The sequence below is a fragment of the Vulpes lagopus genome, chromosome 9, assembly GCF_018345385.1.
Source record: "Vulpes lagopus strain Blue_001 chromosome 9, ASM1834538v1, whole genome shotgun sequence".
Classification (NCBI taxonomy): Eukaryota; Metazoa; Chordata; class Mammalia; order Carnivora; family Canidae; genus Vulpes; species Vulpes lagopus.
The window spans coordinates 19,178,865-19,196,493 of NC_054832.1; the positions used below are offsets into that span (position 1 = coordinate 19,178,865).

Sequence of the window (17,629 nt, forward strand, 5' to 3'; positions counted from 1 at the left end):
TAATATGAGAACAACTGTGCTGAGTGGCGATAGAAGCAGAAATAGATCTGGCAAAGAATAATTCCAGAGGAGGAAACTCAGGGACACTTCATAGGGAACGTGATATTTGAGCCAGACTTTGAGAGATGGGCACGATTTTACAGGCAGAGATTAGCAAAATATCATTCCAAAGAGGAAAATGATAGCCAAAAAGAAAATTTGCCAAAATAGAGCCATAAACCATTCTGCTATATAAATATATAAAAACAGTCACTTTCAACTGCGTTCCTAGGTTTTATATATAAGTTGCAACACATATGTCATACCACGCTGCTCTCTTCTTCATGTAGGAGGCAAATTAAATTGGAAAACAGACTGTCATAAGCAAAGTGGCTTTAATCATGACAACAGCAACCATGTCCCTACTGTGTGTTGAAGTGAGTTAAATCCATGCAGTAATAGGCATATATCATTACCCCCATTTGCAGATGAAAAAACTTGAGGCCATGCTTGATTTGCTTGGCCAAATGCATACACTACATCAGACATGCCTTTCTATCTTTAAAATCCAACAGCATTGTCTCATGCTTCTCTGTGTATCAGAAGATGGACTCGTGAGGATTTAAAATCTCTACACTAATTATAAACCTAGATGCACAGCATTTGTTTGATTCATCATTTTCCTGGACCTAACCATGGAAGTTTTCCAGGGAGTGGAGACCAGACTCCACCTCACAAGGAGCAAAATGAAAAAGAAAACCATCCAAAGTTATTTTAATTTTTATTTGGGAACAACGAATCCTTGACAATAATAATGATGTAGCTAAGAAATATATGCGCTTACATATAAGTTAATCAACTACCAGTTAGGCTGTCTTAATAAGATGATTTCAGCAGAGCTAAGCAAGCTGAAAACAACTGCATTTCCTTTGAAGTGCTTTGAGTAAATAGCTATTGGAAAAGCTTTCTAAGGTTACCTGTTCCTTATGCTGCTCAGCCAATGGACTCTCTGGAATCACAAACTCCAATACCCTCAATCTAAAGTAAATGTCTCCTGTCCGTTCGCTGTTTCTCATAAACTTTAAGAAGAGTTATTTCGCTTACTCATTTCGGAATGTCGGAGGCCAGAAACTGAAGCACAGTGCCAATAAAAGGCAGACAGAGGCTGATTTATATTGGAAATAACATAAAACCCTTTTCCAGAGCTTCCAGACAATGTGAATCTCAAAAGAATGTCATGTTTAAAACATCTGCATGTCCTACTGACAGGTGGATTCACCAAATGTCTTTGTTCAGAAGTTTCAAGCGGTAGCTGGTGAACAAAGTTGGGGTTTTTTTTATTTCGAAATCCCAAAATATGTGTCATAAAACATTACTTAGAAGAGGAAGGGGGAAAAAAGGAGAGAGGGGCAGAAAATCCAGCTAAAACACTGTTGCACACGCAGTTGTAGATTCGTGGATCAATCTCACAGCCTCCCAGATTTGTGGATTAAGCTAATGGCAGGAATTGAAAAGTTATTGTGATTTGCAATGAAGTTCAGAATTTGCTTCAAAACTAGGGCAGAGTGGTGGGGGGAGGATAAAAGATGTAACAAGATGGGCTGTGAATGGGTAATTATTGAAGTGACTGATGGATACTTTGGGGTTTTTTTATACTACCCTGCTGATTTTTTAAAATATAAAAAATAAAATAAAATAAAATAAAATAAAATAAAATAAAATATGTTTAAAATTACCCTTTAATAAGGTGGAATTTTTAAAGTCTGTAGTAACAATGAAGTAACACAGAAAGTTAACCAGGACAGGCCTCATCTGTTTGCATTCACAATACACAAAACTTTGCCATCCACATATGAATGGCCACTCTCAGGAAGAGGGAGTTGCTGTGGTCTCTTCTTAGAATAAAAGGTCCACAAGGGCAGGGATTTGTCATGTTCCCAGGGTCGAAAATAAGGCCTGACACTTAGTAGTCATGCAATATGTATTTGTTAAATGTGGGGGAAGAAAAGAACACACAAATGAACGAATATCTATCTCCCCAAAAGCAAAAAAAACCACAGCCTGTAAAAACAATTTTTACACTCAATATAAGGGGAGGCTTTCTAATGACAGGGATGAAGCTACCTCAGAGTTTTCTCCCCTGCTTAGAATATCTCTGCATGCCTTGCCCTGCCCTGTCTTCCCAACTTACTATTTGATAATTGGCTCAAATATGAAGCCATCCCCCATCCATTCTCATCCTAGCCCATTATTGGGACAGACAGAACATCTCCCTTCACAGAGCCCTGAATTTAACTCTCTCCCTAACATTTACCATGTTCACAAAGCTGTTTGTCATGGGACCCAACACATAACAGGAAAACAGTAAAAGTCAACTGATTCACTATTAGAAAGAGTTGACTTCCTCGTTGTATAGATTGTTTATGTAGAGGCTAGACTGGCACTTGCTGGGGATACCATAGATCAGGTGCAGGCATCATCCACTGAGTCATTCGGTGAGTGTTCACTGAGCACCTACTATGTACCATGTCGACGAGATGTCTGCATAAGGTTCAGAGGACAGTCTGAGCGAGAGCATTTAAGAAGTAAAATTTAGAGGATTTAAGTAGGCATTCAGTGAAATGGGTTAAGGGAGGGGCAGAGGTGTATTAGTGCTAGAAGGAAGATTTCACTAAATATCCTTCAAGAACTCTTCAAATCTAACTAATCCAATTTTAACCTGTTACAATATTTACCACAGACTCCAACTCAGAGCTGGAACAGAGTCCCCTGGTAACACTTTAAGAACTGTAAATACGTACTTCTGAATTGACCTTGGGCTGGCTTGCTTTCTTTGTCTTTATTGTATGCAATAAGTTGAACCGTGTAATTCTGGTCTGGCATAAGACCTTGAATAATTGCTTTAGTTGCAGTGTTCTGGAGATTCAACTGATTGGTTTTTCCACCTATAATAAAACAGAAAGGTAAGTCAGTACTAAGTAACAGGCCAATCGCGTATATTAGGAAAATATATTAGCAAACAAGATTTTCAAGGTAAAAACATTAAAAAAATATATATGGGTGCCTATGTACACAGAACTTACCTTTGATATATTGTTCTTTCTCATTCTTAGTTGTACTCTTTGCATTAGGTAACTAAAACAGTTGTCCAAATTAGATAAAACGCATTTACAAAAATCTTTCATCATAATGCAATTATTGCTTTTATACACAGGAAAAGCCATAGTACAGGATTAGAAGACAGTAAGCCCTCAACATCAGATACAGTCTTGAAGGAAAGAACTCCACTTAAAAGTGAAGGGAAAGATATGAACAGACTGAATGTCATTACCTACCCTGGAATTTTTGCTGTGGTCTCTCTAAACTGAGTCAAAGCATCCCTGAAGCATTAGCAATTTAATTATCTTAAATCTGAGCATAACTGGCTCAGGATGTTGATGGAACCAATCATTGCCCGGCTACTTAAAAGTTAGCTTGGTTCGTGAAAGTATTTCAAACCTCCATTATCTCTCCACCAAATTAGACTGACATCTAAGGCTTTCCTGGAAACACTGTTGCTTAAATACTCAACTTTTATGCAAAATTCCAAATATGCCTATCTTTTCTAATTTCTGGCAGCAGTTACTGAGTCTGAGAAGGGAGAAGTTTAAAACTTCCACCCCGCTAGCACTAACAGCAAAGAGGATCTGAAATTTGCTGAATGAATTAAACGTGACACAGATTACAATATATTTTAATCATAGTCTCATAAAATTAATGATGTTATGTCTGAAATTTGATGCTGCTATCATCCATGCAGCCTGCTACTAGAAGGCAGAACTGAGCCTTTCTTTCTTGCCAAAACCCATTCCTTTAAACTCATTTATGTGCAAGATGTTAAACCTGGTTTCACAAACTTCTACTATTTAGGGCAGCCCTGGTGGTGCAGCGGTTTAGCGCCCCCTGCAGCCCGGGGCGTGATTCTGGAGACCTGGGATCGAGTCCCACGTCGGGCTCCCTGCATGGAGCCTGCTTCTCCCTCTGCCTCTCTCTCTCTCTCTCTCTCTCTCTCTCTCATTCTCTCTGTGTGTCTCTATGAATGGATAAATAAAATCTTTTTTAAAAAAAGACCTGTATTTTTTAAAAAAATGCTTCTACTATTTAAAACTCATCTACTACAAAGTGCACCAAATAAATCTTTCTTAATGTGTGTTTCACTAAAAAAAAAAAAAAAAAAGTATTCTTAGAATACTCTGTATTAGAATCCCTCTCTGAGAGGCATAGGTATATTACTAAAGGCGTTGATAATTCTACAATAAAAAAAAAAGCTTTAAACTCTTTAAAATAGGACTTCTTAAATTTCTTTGACCATTAACCCATTTGGTGGTATAACAGCTATTAGGATCTTGCAGATTGCCATGGAACACACTTTGGGAAAGCCTGGTATAAACTATACTTAGAACAAGTCTTAAAAAAAAAAAAAAAAAAAAGTCTTGCAGTGCTAAAATGTCTACATTTTGTGTTTAGCTACGTAGATAACTCTTTTTATTTACTCTATTTATTTTATGCTTGATCAAGTAGATACCAGAGTGTCAACACTGTCTTATTGGCTTGGGTCACTGTATAAAGACATTGGGTCGCTGGACAAAATATAGCCAGTATTCATGAAGAAATAATTTGCTTTCACTCTCAATTTTTATTTTTTGTCTCTGGAGGTGTTTAAGTAAGAGCTGGAGGTACGCTTTGTGGGTGTGCGATGGCAGAAGGGATTGAAGGATCTGGCTGAGATTTGGTTCGGAGGTTACACAAGTTACTTCCAAGGCGCCCTGCTTCCTTAATGATACCTACGTGGGGTACTCAATAGTTTAGAATTATCAGCAATTAATCAGGGAAAATTAAAATGCCAGTTGCCTGCAGGAAAAAGACTAAACTTTCAGGATCAGACACGGGGAATTCTCAGAGGTACCACAAATGGAAACTTGTTTTTTGACCTTTAAGCTCATAATGATGTTCACGAATCTCTTTTTTTTTTCTCACAAGATTTATTTAAATTCAAATTAGTAGAGGGAAGTACTTGTTACAGGAGAATTTAGTGATCCGTCACTTACGTTTAACACCAGTGCTCATCACAAGTGCCCTCCTTAAGGCCCATCCAGTTACCCCATCCCCCCACCCTCTTTCCCCTCCATCGACCCTGTTTGTTCCCTATAGTTAAGAGTCTCTTATGATTTGCCTCCCCCTCTGTTTTTATCTTACTTTTTCCTCTCTTCCCCTATGTTCATCTGGTTTCTTAAATTCCACGAGTGAAATATTACAATATTTATCTTCCTCTAACTTATTTTGCTTAGCATAATATACTCTAGTTCTGTCCACATTGCTGCAAATGCCAAGATTTCATTCTTTTTTTTTTAAGATTTATTTTATTTTATTTTTTTATTCATGAGAGACACAGAGAGAGGCAGAGACATAGGCAGACGGAGATGCAGACTCCCCGCAGAACTCAATCCTAGGACCCTGGGATCAGATTTCATTCTTTTTGATGGCTGACCAATATTCTATATATAATATAATATAATATAATATAATATAATATAATATAATATAATATAATATAATTAATATAATATAATATATGCCACATCTTCCTTATACATTCATCAGTTGTTGGACATGTGGGCTCTTTTTCCACCTGTTGATAGTGCTGCTATAAATACTGGGGTGCATGTGCCTTCAAAATCAGTATTTTTCAAATACTGATCAAATCAGTATTTCAAATCAGTACTTTTGTATCTTTTGAATAAATATCTAGTAGTGCAATTGGTGAGTCATAGCTTATTCCTATTTTTAATTTTCTGAGGAACTTCCATACTGTTTTCCAGAATGGCTACACAGTTTGCATTCCCACCAAGAGTGTAAGACAGTTCCCCTTTCTTTGCATCTTCTCCAACATTTGTTGTTTCCTGTCTTGTTAATTTTAGCCATTCTAACTGGTATAAAGTGGTATCTCACTGTGGTTTTGATTTGTCTTTTCCTCTTGACAAGTGATGTCGAGCATTTTTTCACGTGTCTGTTGGCCATTGGTATGTCTTGGCTGGAGAAATGTCTGTTCATGTTTTCTGCCATTTTGTAAATCAATTATTTGTTTTTTTGGCTGTTCAGTTTGATACATTCTTTATAAATTTTAGATACTAGCTCTTTATCTGATTTGTCATTTGCAAATATCTTCTTCCATTTCTTAGGTCACTTATTAGTTTTGTTTCCTTTGCTGTGCATAAGTTTTATCTTAATGAAGTCCCAATAGTTCATTTTTGCTTTTGTTTCCCTCACTTATGGAGATATGTCTAGCAAGAAGTTGCTGCAGCTGAGGTGAAAGAGGTTGCTGCCTGTGTTCTCCTCTAGGATTTGATGGTTTCCCACCTCACATTTAGGTCTTTCATCCATTTTGAATTTATTTTTTGTGCATGGTATAAGAAATTGGCCTAGTTTCATTATTCTGCATGTCACTGTGCAGTTTTCCCAACGTCATTTGTTGAAGAGACTGTCCTTTTTCCATTGGATATTCTTTCCTGCTTTGTTGAAGCTTAGTTAACCACAGAGTTATGGGTCCATTTCTGGGTTTTCTACTTGGCTCCATTGATCTATGTGTCTGTTTTTGTGCCAATGCCATGCTGTCTTGATGATCACAGCTTTGTATTACAGCTTGAAATATGGCATTGCAATGCCATGAGCTTTGGTTTTCTTTTTCAACATTAGTTTGGCTATTCAGAGTCTTTTCTGGTTCTATACAAATATTAGCATTGTTTATTCTAACTCTGCGAAAAATGCTGGTGTTATTTTGATAAATGTGAAGGCTGTTTTGGGGTAGTATTGACATTTTAACAATATTTGTTCTTCCAATCCATAAGCAAGGAATGATTTTCCGTTTCTTTGTGTCTTCTTCAATTTCTTTCAGAAATATTCTAGTTTTCAGTACATTTTACCTCTTTGGTTAAGTTTATTCCTAGGTATCTTATGGTTTTTGGTGCAGTTGTGAATGGGATCAATTCCTTGATTTCTCTTTCTGCTTCGTCATTATTGGTGTGTAGAAATGCAACAGATTTCTGTACATTGATTTTGTAGCCTGTGACTTTGCTGAATTCATGTATCACTTTTAGCAATTTTTTGGTGGAGACTTGGGTTTTTTTACATAATTATGTGGTCTGTGAAGAGTGAAAGTTTGACTTATGCCTTGGCAATTTGGATGCCTTTTATTTCTTTTTGTTGTCTGATTGTTGAGGCTAGGACTTTTTTTTTTTTTTAGATTTTTTTTATGATTTTATTTATTTATTCATAGAGACACAGAGAGAGAGAGAGGGGGGGGCAGAGATACAGGCAGAGAGAGAAGCAGGCTCCACGCAGAGAGAGGCTAGGACTTCTAATACTATGCTGAGTAACAGTGGTGAGAGAGACATCCTTGGTGCATTCCTGACCTTCCAGGAAAAGCTCTCAGTTTTTCCCCACTGAGGATGATATTACTGTGGGTCTTTCATATATGGCCTTTATGATATTGAGGTATGTTCCTTCTATCCCTACTTTCTTGAGGGTTTTTATCAAGAAAGGATGCTGTGGGCAGCCCCAGTGGCACAGTGGTTTAATGCTGCCTGCAGCCCAGGGCGTGATCCTGGAGACCTGGGATTGAGTCCCATGTCGGGCTCCCTGCATGGATCCCACTTCTCCCTCTGCCTGTGTCTCTGACTCTCTCTCTCTCTCTCTCTGTGTCTCTATGAATAATTAAATAAAATCTTTTTTTAAAAAATAAAGTACAAAAAAAAAAGAAAGGATGCTGTACTTTGTCAAATCCTTTTTTCTGCATCTATTGAGAGGATCATGTGGTTCTCATCCTTTTATTAATGTGGTGAATCACACTGGTTGATCTGCAGATATCAGTCCAGGAATAGATCCCACTTGATCATGATAAATAATTATTTTAATGTACCATTGGATTTGATTAGCTGGTATCTTGTTGAGAATTTTTGTATACGTGTTCATTAGGAAAACTTGTCTGTAATTCTCCTTTTTAGTGGGTCCTTCGTCTGGTTTTGGAATCAAGGTAATGCTGGTTTTATAGAATGAGTTTGGAAGTTTTCCTTCCATTTCTGTTTTCTGGAACAGTTTCAGAAGAACAGATATTACTTCTTCTTTAAATGCTTGGGAGAATTCCCCTGGGAAGTCATTTGGCCCTGGACTCATTTGTTGGGAGATTTTTAATTACTGATTCAATTTCTTTTTTTAAAGACTTTTATTGATTTATTTGACAGAGAGAAAGAGAGAGCACAAACAGGGAGAGGAGTGGAGGGAGGGGGAGAAGCTCAGCAGGGACCCTAATATGGGGCTCAATCCCAGGACCCTGGGATCATGACCTGAGCCGAAGGCAGACACTTAACCAACTGAGCCACCCAGGTGCCCCTGATTACTTATTCAATTTCTTTGCTGGTCATGGGTCTGTTGAAATTTTCTATTTCTTCCTGTTTCAGTTTTGGTAGTTTTTTGTTTCTAGGAATTTATCCATTTCTTCCTGATTGCCCAATTTCTTGGCATATAATTGCTCATAATATTATTTTATAATTGTATTTCTGTGATGCTGTTTGTGATCTCTCTTCTTTCATTCGTGATTTTATTTATTTGGGTCCTTTTTCTTGTCTTTTTGATAAGCCTAGCTAGGAGCTTATCAATGTTATTAATTTCAAAGATCCAGCTCCTTGTTTTGTTTATCTGTTCTATTGGGGTTTTTACATTTCTAAATCATTTATCTCTGCTCTAATCTTTATTATTCTCTTTTTCTGCTGGTTTTAGGCTTCATTTGCTATTCTTTTTCCAGCTTCTTTAAGTGTACGGTTAGGTTGTGTATTTGAGACTTTTTTTGCTTCTTGAGGAAGGCCTGTATTGCTATATACTTCCTTCTTCTGACTGCCTTTGCTGCATCCCAAAGGTTTTAGACTATCATGTTTTCATTTTCTTTTGCTGCCATGTATTTTTTTATTTCTTCTTTAATTTCTTGATTAATCCATTCATTCTGTAGTAGGATGTTCTCTAAATTCCATTTGTGTAGTCTTTCCAAATTTTTTCTTATGGTTGACTTCAAGTTTAATAGCATTGTGGTCTGAAAATATGCATGGTATGATCTCCATCTTTTTATACTGGTTGAGGCCCTATTTGTGACCCAGTATATGATCTATTCTGAAGGATGTTCCATGTGCCTTGAAAAGAATGTGCATTCTGCTGCTTTAGGATGAAATGTTCCGAATATATCTGTGAAGACCATCTAGTCCAGTGTGTCATTCAAAGCCATTGTTTCCTTGTTGATCTTCTGCTTAGGTGATCTTTCCATTGCTGTGAATGTGGTGTTAAAGTCCTCTACTATTATTGTATTATTATCAATGAGTTTCTTTAAGTTTGTTATTGATTAATCTATATATTTGGCTGCTCCCAAGTTGGGGGCATAAAAATTTGCAATTGTTAGATCTTCTCGTTGTATAGACCCCTTTATTATGATATAGTGCCCTTCTTCATCTCTTATTACAGTCTTTGGTTTAAAATCTAGTTTGTCTGATATAAGGATGGCTATGCCAGCTTTCTTTTGATGTCCATTAGCATGATAAATGGTTCTCCATCCCCTCACTTTCAATCTTTGGATCTATGAGTCTCTAAACAGTATATCAATGGGTTTGGGTTTTTTATCCATTATGATACCCTATGTCTTTTGATTGGAGCATGTAGTCCATTCACATTCATAGTAATTATTGATAGATACAAATTTAGTGCCATAGTATTACCCATAAAATTGCTGTTCCTATAGATTGTCTCTGTTCTTTTCTACTCTTTGTTGTTTTTGGTTTCTCTTTTCCATTCAAAGGGTCCCTTTTAATATTTCTTGCAGAGCTGGTTTGGTGCTCATGAACTCCTTAGTTTTTCTTTATCTTGTAAACTCTCTATCTCTCCCTCTATTCTGAATTACAGCCTTGCTGGATATAGTAGTCTTACTGCATTTATTCCCATTCAGCACACTGATTATGTCATGTCACTACCTTCTGGCCTTCCAGGTTTCTGTGGACAGGTGTGCTGCTAACCTTAAGTCTACCCTTGTAGGTTAAGGATCTTTTGTCCCACATTGTTTTCAGAACTCTCTCTTTATCTTTGTATTTTGCAAGTTTCACTATGATATGTCTTGGTGTTGATCTATTTTTGTTAATTTTGAGGGAAGTTATCTGTCCCTGTTGGACTTAAATGCCTGTTTTCTTCCCCAGATTAAGGAAATTCTGAGCTATAATTTGTTCAAATAAGCCTTCTGGCTCTTTTTCCTGCTCTTCTCCTTCTGGGACTCCTAGGATACAGATATTGCTGTGCTTTATGGAATCACTGAGTTCCCTAGTCTATATCCTTGATCTAATAGTTTTCTTCTTCTTTCCAGTTTGATTATTTTCCATAATTTTATCTTCTATATACCTAGTCATTCCTCTGCTTCTTTCATCCTCATTGTGATTATATCCAGTCAGTTTTGCATCTCTGTTACAGTATTTTTTATTTCAGCCTGACTAGCTTTTAGGTCTTTTATCTCCACAGCAGGGCTTTTCTGCTGTTTTCTATGATTCTTTCAAGCTCAGATAGTATTTTTGTGACTGTCATTCTAAATTCTTGTTTAGATATATTACTTATATCTGTTTTGAGTGGATCCCTGACTATGATTTCTTCTTTATCTTTCTTTTGGGAAGAATTCCTCCTTCTTGTCATTTTGCCTAGGTTTCTGTCTAAAGAAAAAACTGTAAGCCTGATTCCAAAGAAAAAGAAAAAAGGAAGGAAAAAAAAAGAAAAAAAGAAGGCTGATTCAAAAAATGAGAAAAGGAAACAAAAAACAAACAAACAAATGAACAAATACCATAAGCCTGATTCTAAAGAAAAATTTAAAAAGTAAAATAAAAAAGGGAAAGCCTTGTCCTATTCCCACCAGAAATGAAGCTGATGCTTTGCAGCACCCTATGATCAGTAGACTTGGGACATGCGGGGGGCCTGTGTTGATCTTCTGGGGGAGAGGCCTGCTGTGCAGGCTCACAGACCTGCCCTAGTAAGGGTACAGGGGGGTTGGGTTTGGTGTAAGCAGCTCCAGTTTCCACTGGGGGTGCTGACCTTGCTGGTGGGCAGGGGTGGATGGTGGTATCACTCCCCTCCCTCCTGTCCCAGGGAAGAGGAACTAGCACCCAACACCGTTCAGGAAACCCTCACAGAAAAGCAAACACTCTCCCCTCCCTCCTCCCATGTCCATGGCTTCTATTAGATCTCTGCCCTCAACCTGTCTGTCTCCAGGCTGTCAGCACACCTGGCACCACAGTTCTCCTGTGTTTTATCTCTGGTACAGGGCTGGCATTAAAAACTCCCAATCTGGCAAGGTGTGGATCCACTCCCTCCCCTGGAGGGGAGCCTCGCAGCGTGTGACTTGCAGGTGGTCACAATTCTGTCCCAGAAAAGCAATTGGAAGGCCGAGCAGGTGCCTGGAGTCAATGATGCAGCACAGGGAAAAGTTTCCACCTTGTTATTCCCCCTCTGCATGGGCCTCTGTCCCCTTCCATTGAACTCAGTGGTGCCTGGTGGATTTCTTTTTTTTTTTTTTTTTTTTTTTTTGTCCTTGGAGATGCAATATACATCTTCAAATATACTCCAGGAAGGGGCAGGTTCTCTCCTCGTGCGATCCAGGCGATCCCCATACCATTTAGTCCTCACAAACTGTGCTTCTCAGATTTAACGTGCATAGGAGTCAAATGGGGATCTTTGTAAAGATCAGATGGTGATACAGCAGGTGGGAGGTGCTGACCAATATTCTGCATTTGCTCTTAGCTGATGCCTATGGTACTGATTTCCAGACCACATTTTGAGTTCCATGCTTACAGCAAGTCCATGAGATGGGAACTAGTGCTATTTCTGCATTTTACATAAGAACTCAGAGAACTGGGATCCCTGGGTGGCTCAGCGGTTTAGCGCCTGCCTTTGGCCCAGGGTGTGATCCTGAAGTCCTGGGATGGAGTCCCATATTGGACTCCCTGCAGGGAGCCTGATTCTCTCTGCCTATGTCTCTACCTCTCTCTCTCTCCCTCTGTGTCCTCTCATGAATAAATAAATAAAATCTTTAAAAGAAAGAAAGAAAGAAAGAAAGAAAGAAAGAAAGAAAGAAAGAAAGAAAGAAAGAAAGAAAAACTCAGAGAACTGAGAGGATAATAAGTTGCCCAAAGGACATTTCTTATACACCACAGAACTAGGTGTGGAACTCAAGCATTCCATCATGTTGACCTGCTCTTTGCCGCCATGCCCCCTGTGTAACAACAGCAATCCCTCTATATACCTGTGTTGTTTTAGTTGATTCTATTTGTGTAACAAAAACATACAATAGAAGAAAGAAAAAACTTCAAGCAAAATTTAATGTTAAAAATTTTGCATAACTACTTTATCTTCATGATCAATAAATATAACTTTTTCTTTTCCTGATTTAATTGATCACTTATTTTCACAATGTCTATTTAGCTTACATCATTTTAATGTATAACAGCTGAATAATATACTATCAAGTTAATTAATCATAATTTACACAGCTAGCCACAAGCGTTGGCCTTCCAGATGTACTGTATTCTTTTTTAAGTGTCAACAGACCAAAAATATTCATACTATGTTGAAACAGAGGTAGTGAACAGAGGTAATAGTCAATAGCCTGGAAATTTCTCCCAAGGAGAATTATGGGGAGCCTAATAGTGACTCTTTAGACTTTAGGAACATTATTGCCTTGATTAGATTTCAAGTTCAAATATTAAATTAAAAAAAAAAAACTTTCAAATGATTTTAAAGCAACACTCCGTACTTCACTTGTTTAGTTACCAATGTGTAAGAAGTTGCCAATGCTCTAGAAAACACAATCAACTGTTTTTACCTGAAGCTGGAGTCACAAGAAGTTTGTATCCACCAAATTTCCCCCTTGGAGGCTTCCATGAAATCTGTATACTGTCATGAGATAATACATTATATCTTAACCGTGTGGGTGGAGCCACTGCAAAAGAAAAAACAGTAATTGTTTATATGTTGGAACACTGGAGCTGCCATTAGTTAAACTGAAGTCAACATAATGAAATCAAAACATATGACTTCATCAGCCTCAAGATATGCTCTTTCTATAACCCCATTAATGAATTGATCAGTTCGCACAATGATACAAACCAAAGAGCATCTGTTTCTCACTCAAGAGATAAGCATTTATCAAACGGTACTGACCTTATGACAAAGACCAATGATTGAGGGTTAAAATTTAATACTCTAGTTTAAATTGAAGCCAATCTTGTAAAATGCATTCATTATGTTACAAGGGTGAGGTTTTTTTTCAACTTGGAACATCTGAGCTTTTAAAATCTATTCCACTGGGACCTGTTTTATGCCTTCAGGGTTTTCACGTTAGTAATCCAGTATTTTTTACGATAAGGTCATTTAAGAAGGTTGTCATGGACATATTATAGTAACAAGATCTTTATTTATAAACATTTAAGAGATTATAAAAGACCAAAATAAAAAGAACCAAATAAAATATAATTATATTTTACACACTTTGATCCATTCTTGAGGTGTAGTTGATTTATATCTTTCAGAAAGAAACACAGCATATGGTCATGAACCATGCCAGTACATTTAATCCTTTCTGATTGTTCATAAAATGGATAGGTCTCTATTACTTTTGTGTATGTCATTCAAACTTCAAAACATGTTTTTGGAACTCTACATCAGTGTTCCAGAATTTCAAAAGAAATATTTTAATAAGATTTTAATTACATAGTACCAAAATTAGTTTGTCAAAAAAGAAAAGCTTTATGTAACAGAAGATTTAACACTACCCACTTTTATGCCCTGCCTTTCTTTCTCACTTTAGGAAACAGAAAGAATGGGTGGGGGTGGGGGAAACAAACATTCTCCTTAATAGGCATGTGGCACAATATGAGGTTTGGACATTAATTTGACCCCAGTTATGTCACTTATTAGATAAGAATCTTGAGTGATTGTTTCTTCCAAAGCTCTATTTTTAGAAAAGGTGACAGCAATGCATTCCGCACAAGATAGATGGCAAACGTACAATAGGATAATGAGTATAACGCAATGTAATAGGTGGTCAATAAATGTTTCCTCCCCCTGCCCTCACTTCATTAAAGGGGTGAACTCAAAAGCTCATTTAATTCTCACAAAAATACACTGCTATCTGAATTTTATATCTAAGAGAACCAAAGAGAAGCTAGAGACTTGCCCAAGTTCACATACTGGTGAGTGACAATCCCTGAACCCAGTGAAATGCTCTGTTTCTTTGGCAGAAGAGCCATCTCAAGAAGGCACCCTTCACTGAGCTAGATGAATAAGTGACTTACTCTACAAACTACCCACTCATCCAAAATCAATAAGCAATGAAATAGCCAATCTTAAGAGTAGGTATTCTCCTTCTACTGCCCTTTACTACTTCTAGTAGAAAATGCTAGCCATGCAAAGCAAAAACATTAACTTCCCCTTCTCAATTTGAATGGAAGAAAGAATTTACATTTCTCTCGTTTATGGGAAAATATAGATTTATCATAACTATTTTGAAATTCAAGAGGAAGGTGGCCAAACCTAACATTTGGATGAACCGAAGAACTATTACTATCTTGCTTAATCTGGAACTTGGAGAGAATAATCTATGCATAGGTAAGCTCCTATTAATTATGGAAGAAGATGTAAAATAAGAATTAAAGCATTTTAAATATATCCAGTTTCTTGGCCAAATCTTGCCAGTGGGCTTGTAGACATCATTGGCCACGCTTATTACAAAGCTCTGCATGAATGTTCTGGCGAAATACAGCTGACATGCCTAGGAATCAGCAAGTGGAGAGGAACAACAAGCAGGATGAAGGCCTCAGTCTAGACCATTGTAAGAGGATCAACCAATACTATCGGTACCCCAGGGATGCTGACTTCTCAAGGAGGGCAAATAAGTCAATGACATTCAGAATTCCTAGATTAAAGATAAGATATCTTTACAGCATTTTCTACCCAGGTTACTGTTCTTTAAATGTGGTCTGAATTTACAGCCATGCCACATATTTTTAATCAATAGCCCCAGTCTTCCCAGGAGAAAGTGAAGATGACAATGACCATGCTCTGATCCCGTGGATCATGCCCAGACAATACAGATGGTACACCAGACCCAGAGTGGCATTGGCTTCCATTAAACTACTCTTGGAAACACAGCTTCAGCAAATGCAACAGCTAAATCCATCGGTGTTCAACTTTTTAAACAATTTACAAGTGGTACATATGACAGCACTCCTATTAGAACTGCTAGCAAAAGGCAATACCACCATTCTCTTTTAACAACAGACCACATTCATTGCCTATATAAGCAAAAATACTCTCACAATCAGTAAATAAAAATCTGGGTTAGACACAAAGTTCACATTTCCTTTATATTTTTTGCCTTTAGGGGGTAAAGAGTGAACAGAAAAAAATGCTAGTTAAGAAAGAAGGAGGCATGAGATCATAGTTTCAAACTTCAAAGTTGGTTATTTTCTCTGTATGGAAGACACTGGGACTTGTGCCAGAGCGAGATAGCAAAGATTGACAGAAACACTGTAAATGCAATGTAGAAATAATTGTTCTTATCTCATGAAACAAAAAGTTGGGTATATTCATTGCGAGACCCATTAGTTATCTTTTTGCAAGCACAAAGGAGGTGCTTCTATACGTACGCTTAACTTCCAATAATAATTATAAATGCTGACATGAATTTGACTCATAATTTAATTCATATCAGTTAAAATTCTAAGCTTTTTAAGAAGACAAAAAAAAAAAAAACAAGTGTAAAGTTTGCTTTCTAGTACACAGCAAGAACCCAGGGCAAGCCAACCAACTCATTCCTTGCATGGTGAAGCCAGGCTTCCTGTGTGGGATTGAGCCAAATACAACATTTGTGAATATATGTATTACATCCTGAAGGAGAATTGAGGAGAAAGAATGAGAAGGATCCATTCCTTATTTTCCTCCCTACTACAGGTTTTGGCTCGTTATTGAATGTATAGAGCTATTTTTTTTTTTTGAGAATGTTTATTTTTTTATTTTTATTTTTTTAATAAATTTATTTTTTATTGGTGTTCAATTTACCAACATACAGAATAACACCCAGTGCTCATCCCGTCAAGTGCCCCCTTCAGTGCCCGTCACCCGTTCACCCCCACCCCCCACCCTCCTCCCCTTCCACCACCCCTAGTTTGTTTCCCAGAGTTAGGAGTCTTTGTGTTCTGTCTCCCTTTCTGATATCCCAGGGGAGCTATTTTTGTTTTGTTGTGCTGTGGGTGTTTTTTCTTTTTGAGAAGGAAGTTTTTTTAAATCCTCAAATATCACTACAATTATTCTCATAGAAATCAAATCTATAGTCAGAAAAATGAATGTTTATGTTATTTATTGGAGCCTCACTGTTATCAACAGGCATTTGGGAAGTTATATTTCATAATGTGACTATTAAGGGTTAACTTTCCATCCTTCTTTCCTTCCCTTCCTTCCTTCTCTCCCTTTCTTTCTTTTTTCCTTTCTTTCACTTCAACTCAACAACTGAAATCTTGTTGTTTTGATATGTGACAACCTATGCAAAGAGTCCTTTTTTTTTCTTTTTTTCTTTTCTTTCTTTTTTTTTTTTTTTTTTTTTTTTAGAGAGCCTGTGCATGGGTTTTGGAGGTGGGGAGGAAGAGGTAGAGGAAAAAGGGGGAGAGGGAGAGAATCCTAAGCAGGCTCAAAGCCCAGCACAGAGCTGAGGCTGGGCTCCATCTCACCACCCTGAGATCATGACCTGAGCTGAAATCAACAGTCAGATGCTCCACTGACTGAGCCACCCAGGTACCCTCAAAGATTTATTTTTAATAAAATATTTTCATTAATTTCCTGAAACACTACTTTTTTATTTAAAGATTTTTTTAAAATTTATGATAGACACAGAGAGAGAGAGAGAGAGGCAGAGACACAGGCAGAGGGAGAAGCAGGCCCCATGCCAGGAGCCTGACGTGGGACTCCATCCTGGGACTCCAGGATCGTGCCCCTGGCCAAAGGCAGGTGCCAAACTGCTAAGCCATCCAGGGATCCCCCTGAAACACTACTTTTTATCAGGAATACTGAAATGAAGATCTGTTCTTCACTACCCATGATCACCTCCTGTCTGCCTTTTCTAGTGCCATGCTGTCTTCTTCCCCGGAACAATATTCCCTCTGCATTGCATGGAGCAACAGCTGTGCTATCAATCAGCCATATTCTCCTGGGTGAGAAAATGACTCAAACCATGTCCAGCAGACTCTCCCAAGAATCTGAAACTTGTATCCAGCAATGGAAGGAAGGAAGGAAAACAGCCCATCATTTCACTGCAATGACATGCCCTAAAAAAGTCGGTCACTATTTCCTAGAAATTTTATCGAGGTGTTCCTAGAGTTTTATCCTTTTTTTTTTTTAAGATTTTATTTATTCATGAGAGACACCGAGAGAGAGAGAGAGAGGCAGGCAGAGACACAGGCAGAGGAAAAAGCAAGCTCCATGCAGGGGAGCCCAACCTGGGACTTGATCCTGGGTCTCCAGGATCACACCCTGGACTGAAGGCAGGCGCTAAGCG

At 37.8% G+C, this 17,629-nt stretch overlaps 1 protein-coding gene across 2 annotated transcripts in view; it reads right to left on the bottom strand.

The window, feature by feature from the left end:
* The window catches only part of COL14A1 (collagen type XIV alpha 1 chain), a 217,781-nt gene that overhangs the window by 182,357 nt on the left and 17,795 nt on the right, over positions 1-17,629 (bottom strand). For both annotated transcript variants that reach the window (XM_041769636.1, XM_041769637.1), the window contains exons 3-4: positions 12,905-13,021; positions 2,781-2,924 (exon numbers count right to left, since the gene is read on the bottom strand). In XM_041769636.1, coding sequence (XP_041625570.1) covers positions 2,781-2,924; positions 12,905-13,021 — 261 coding nt within the window. The remainder of the gene's footprint in view (positions 1-2,780; positions 2,925-12,904; positions 13,022-17,629) is intronic.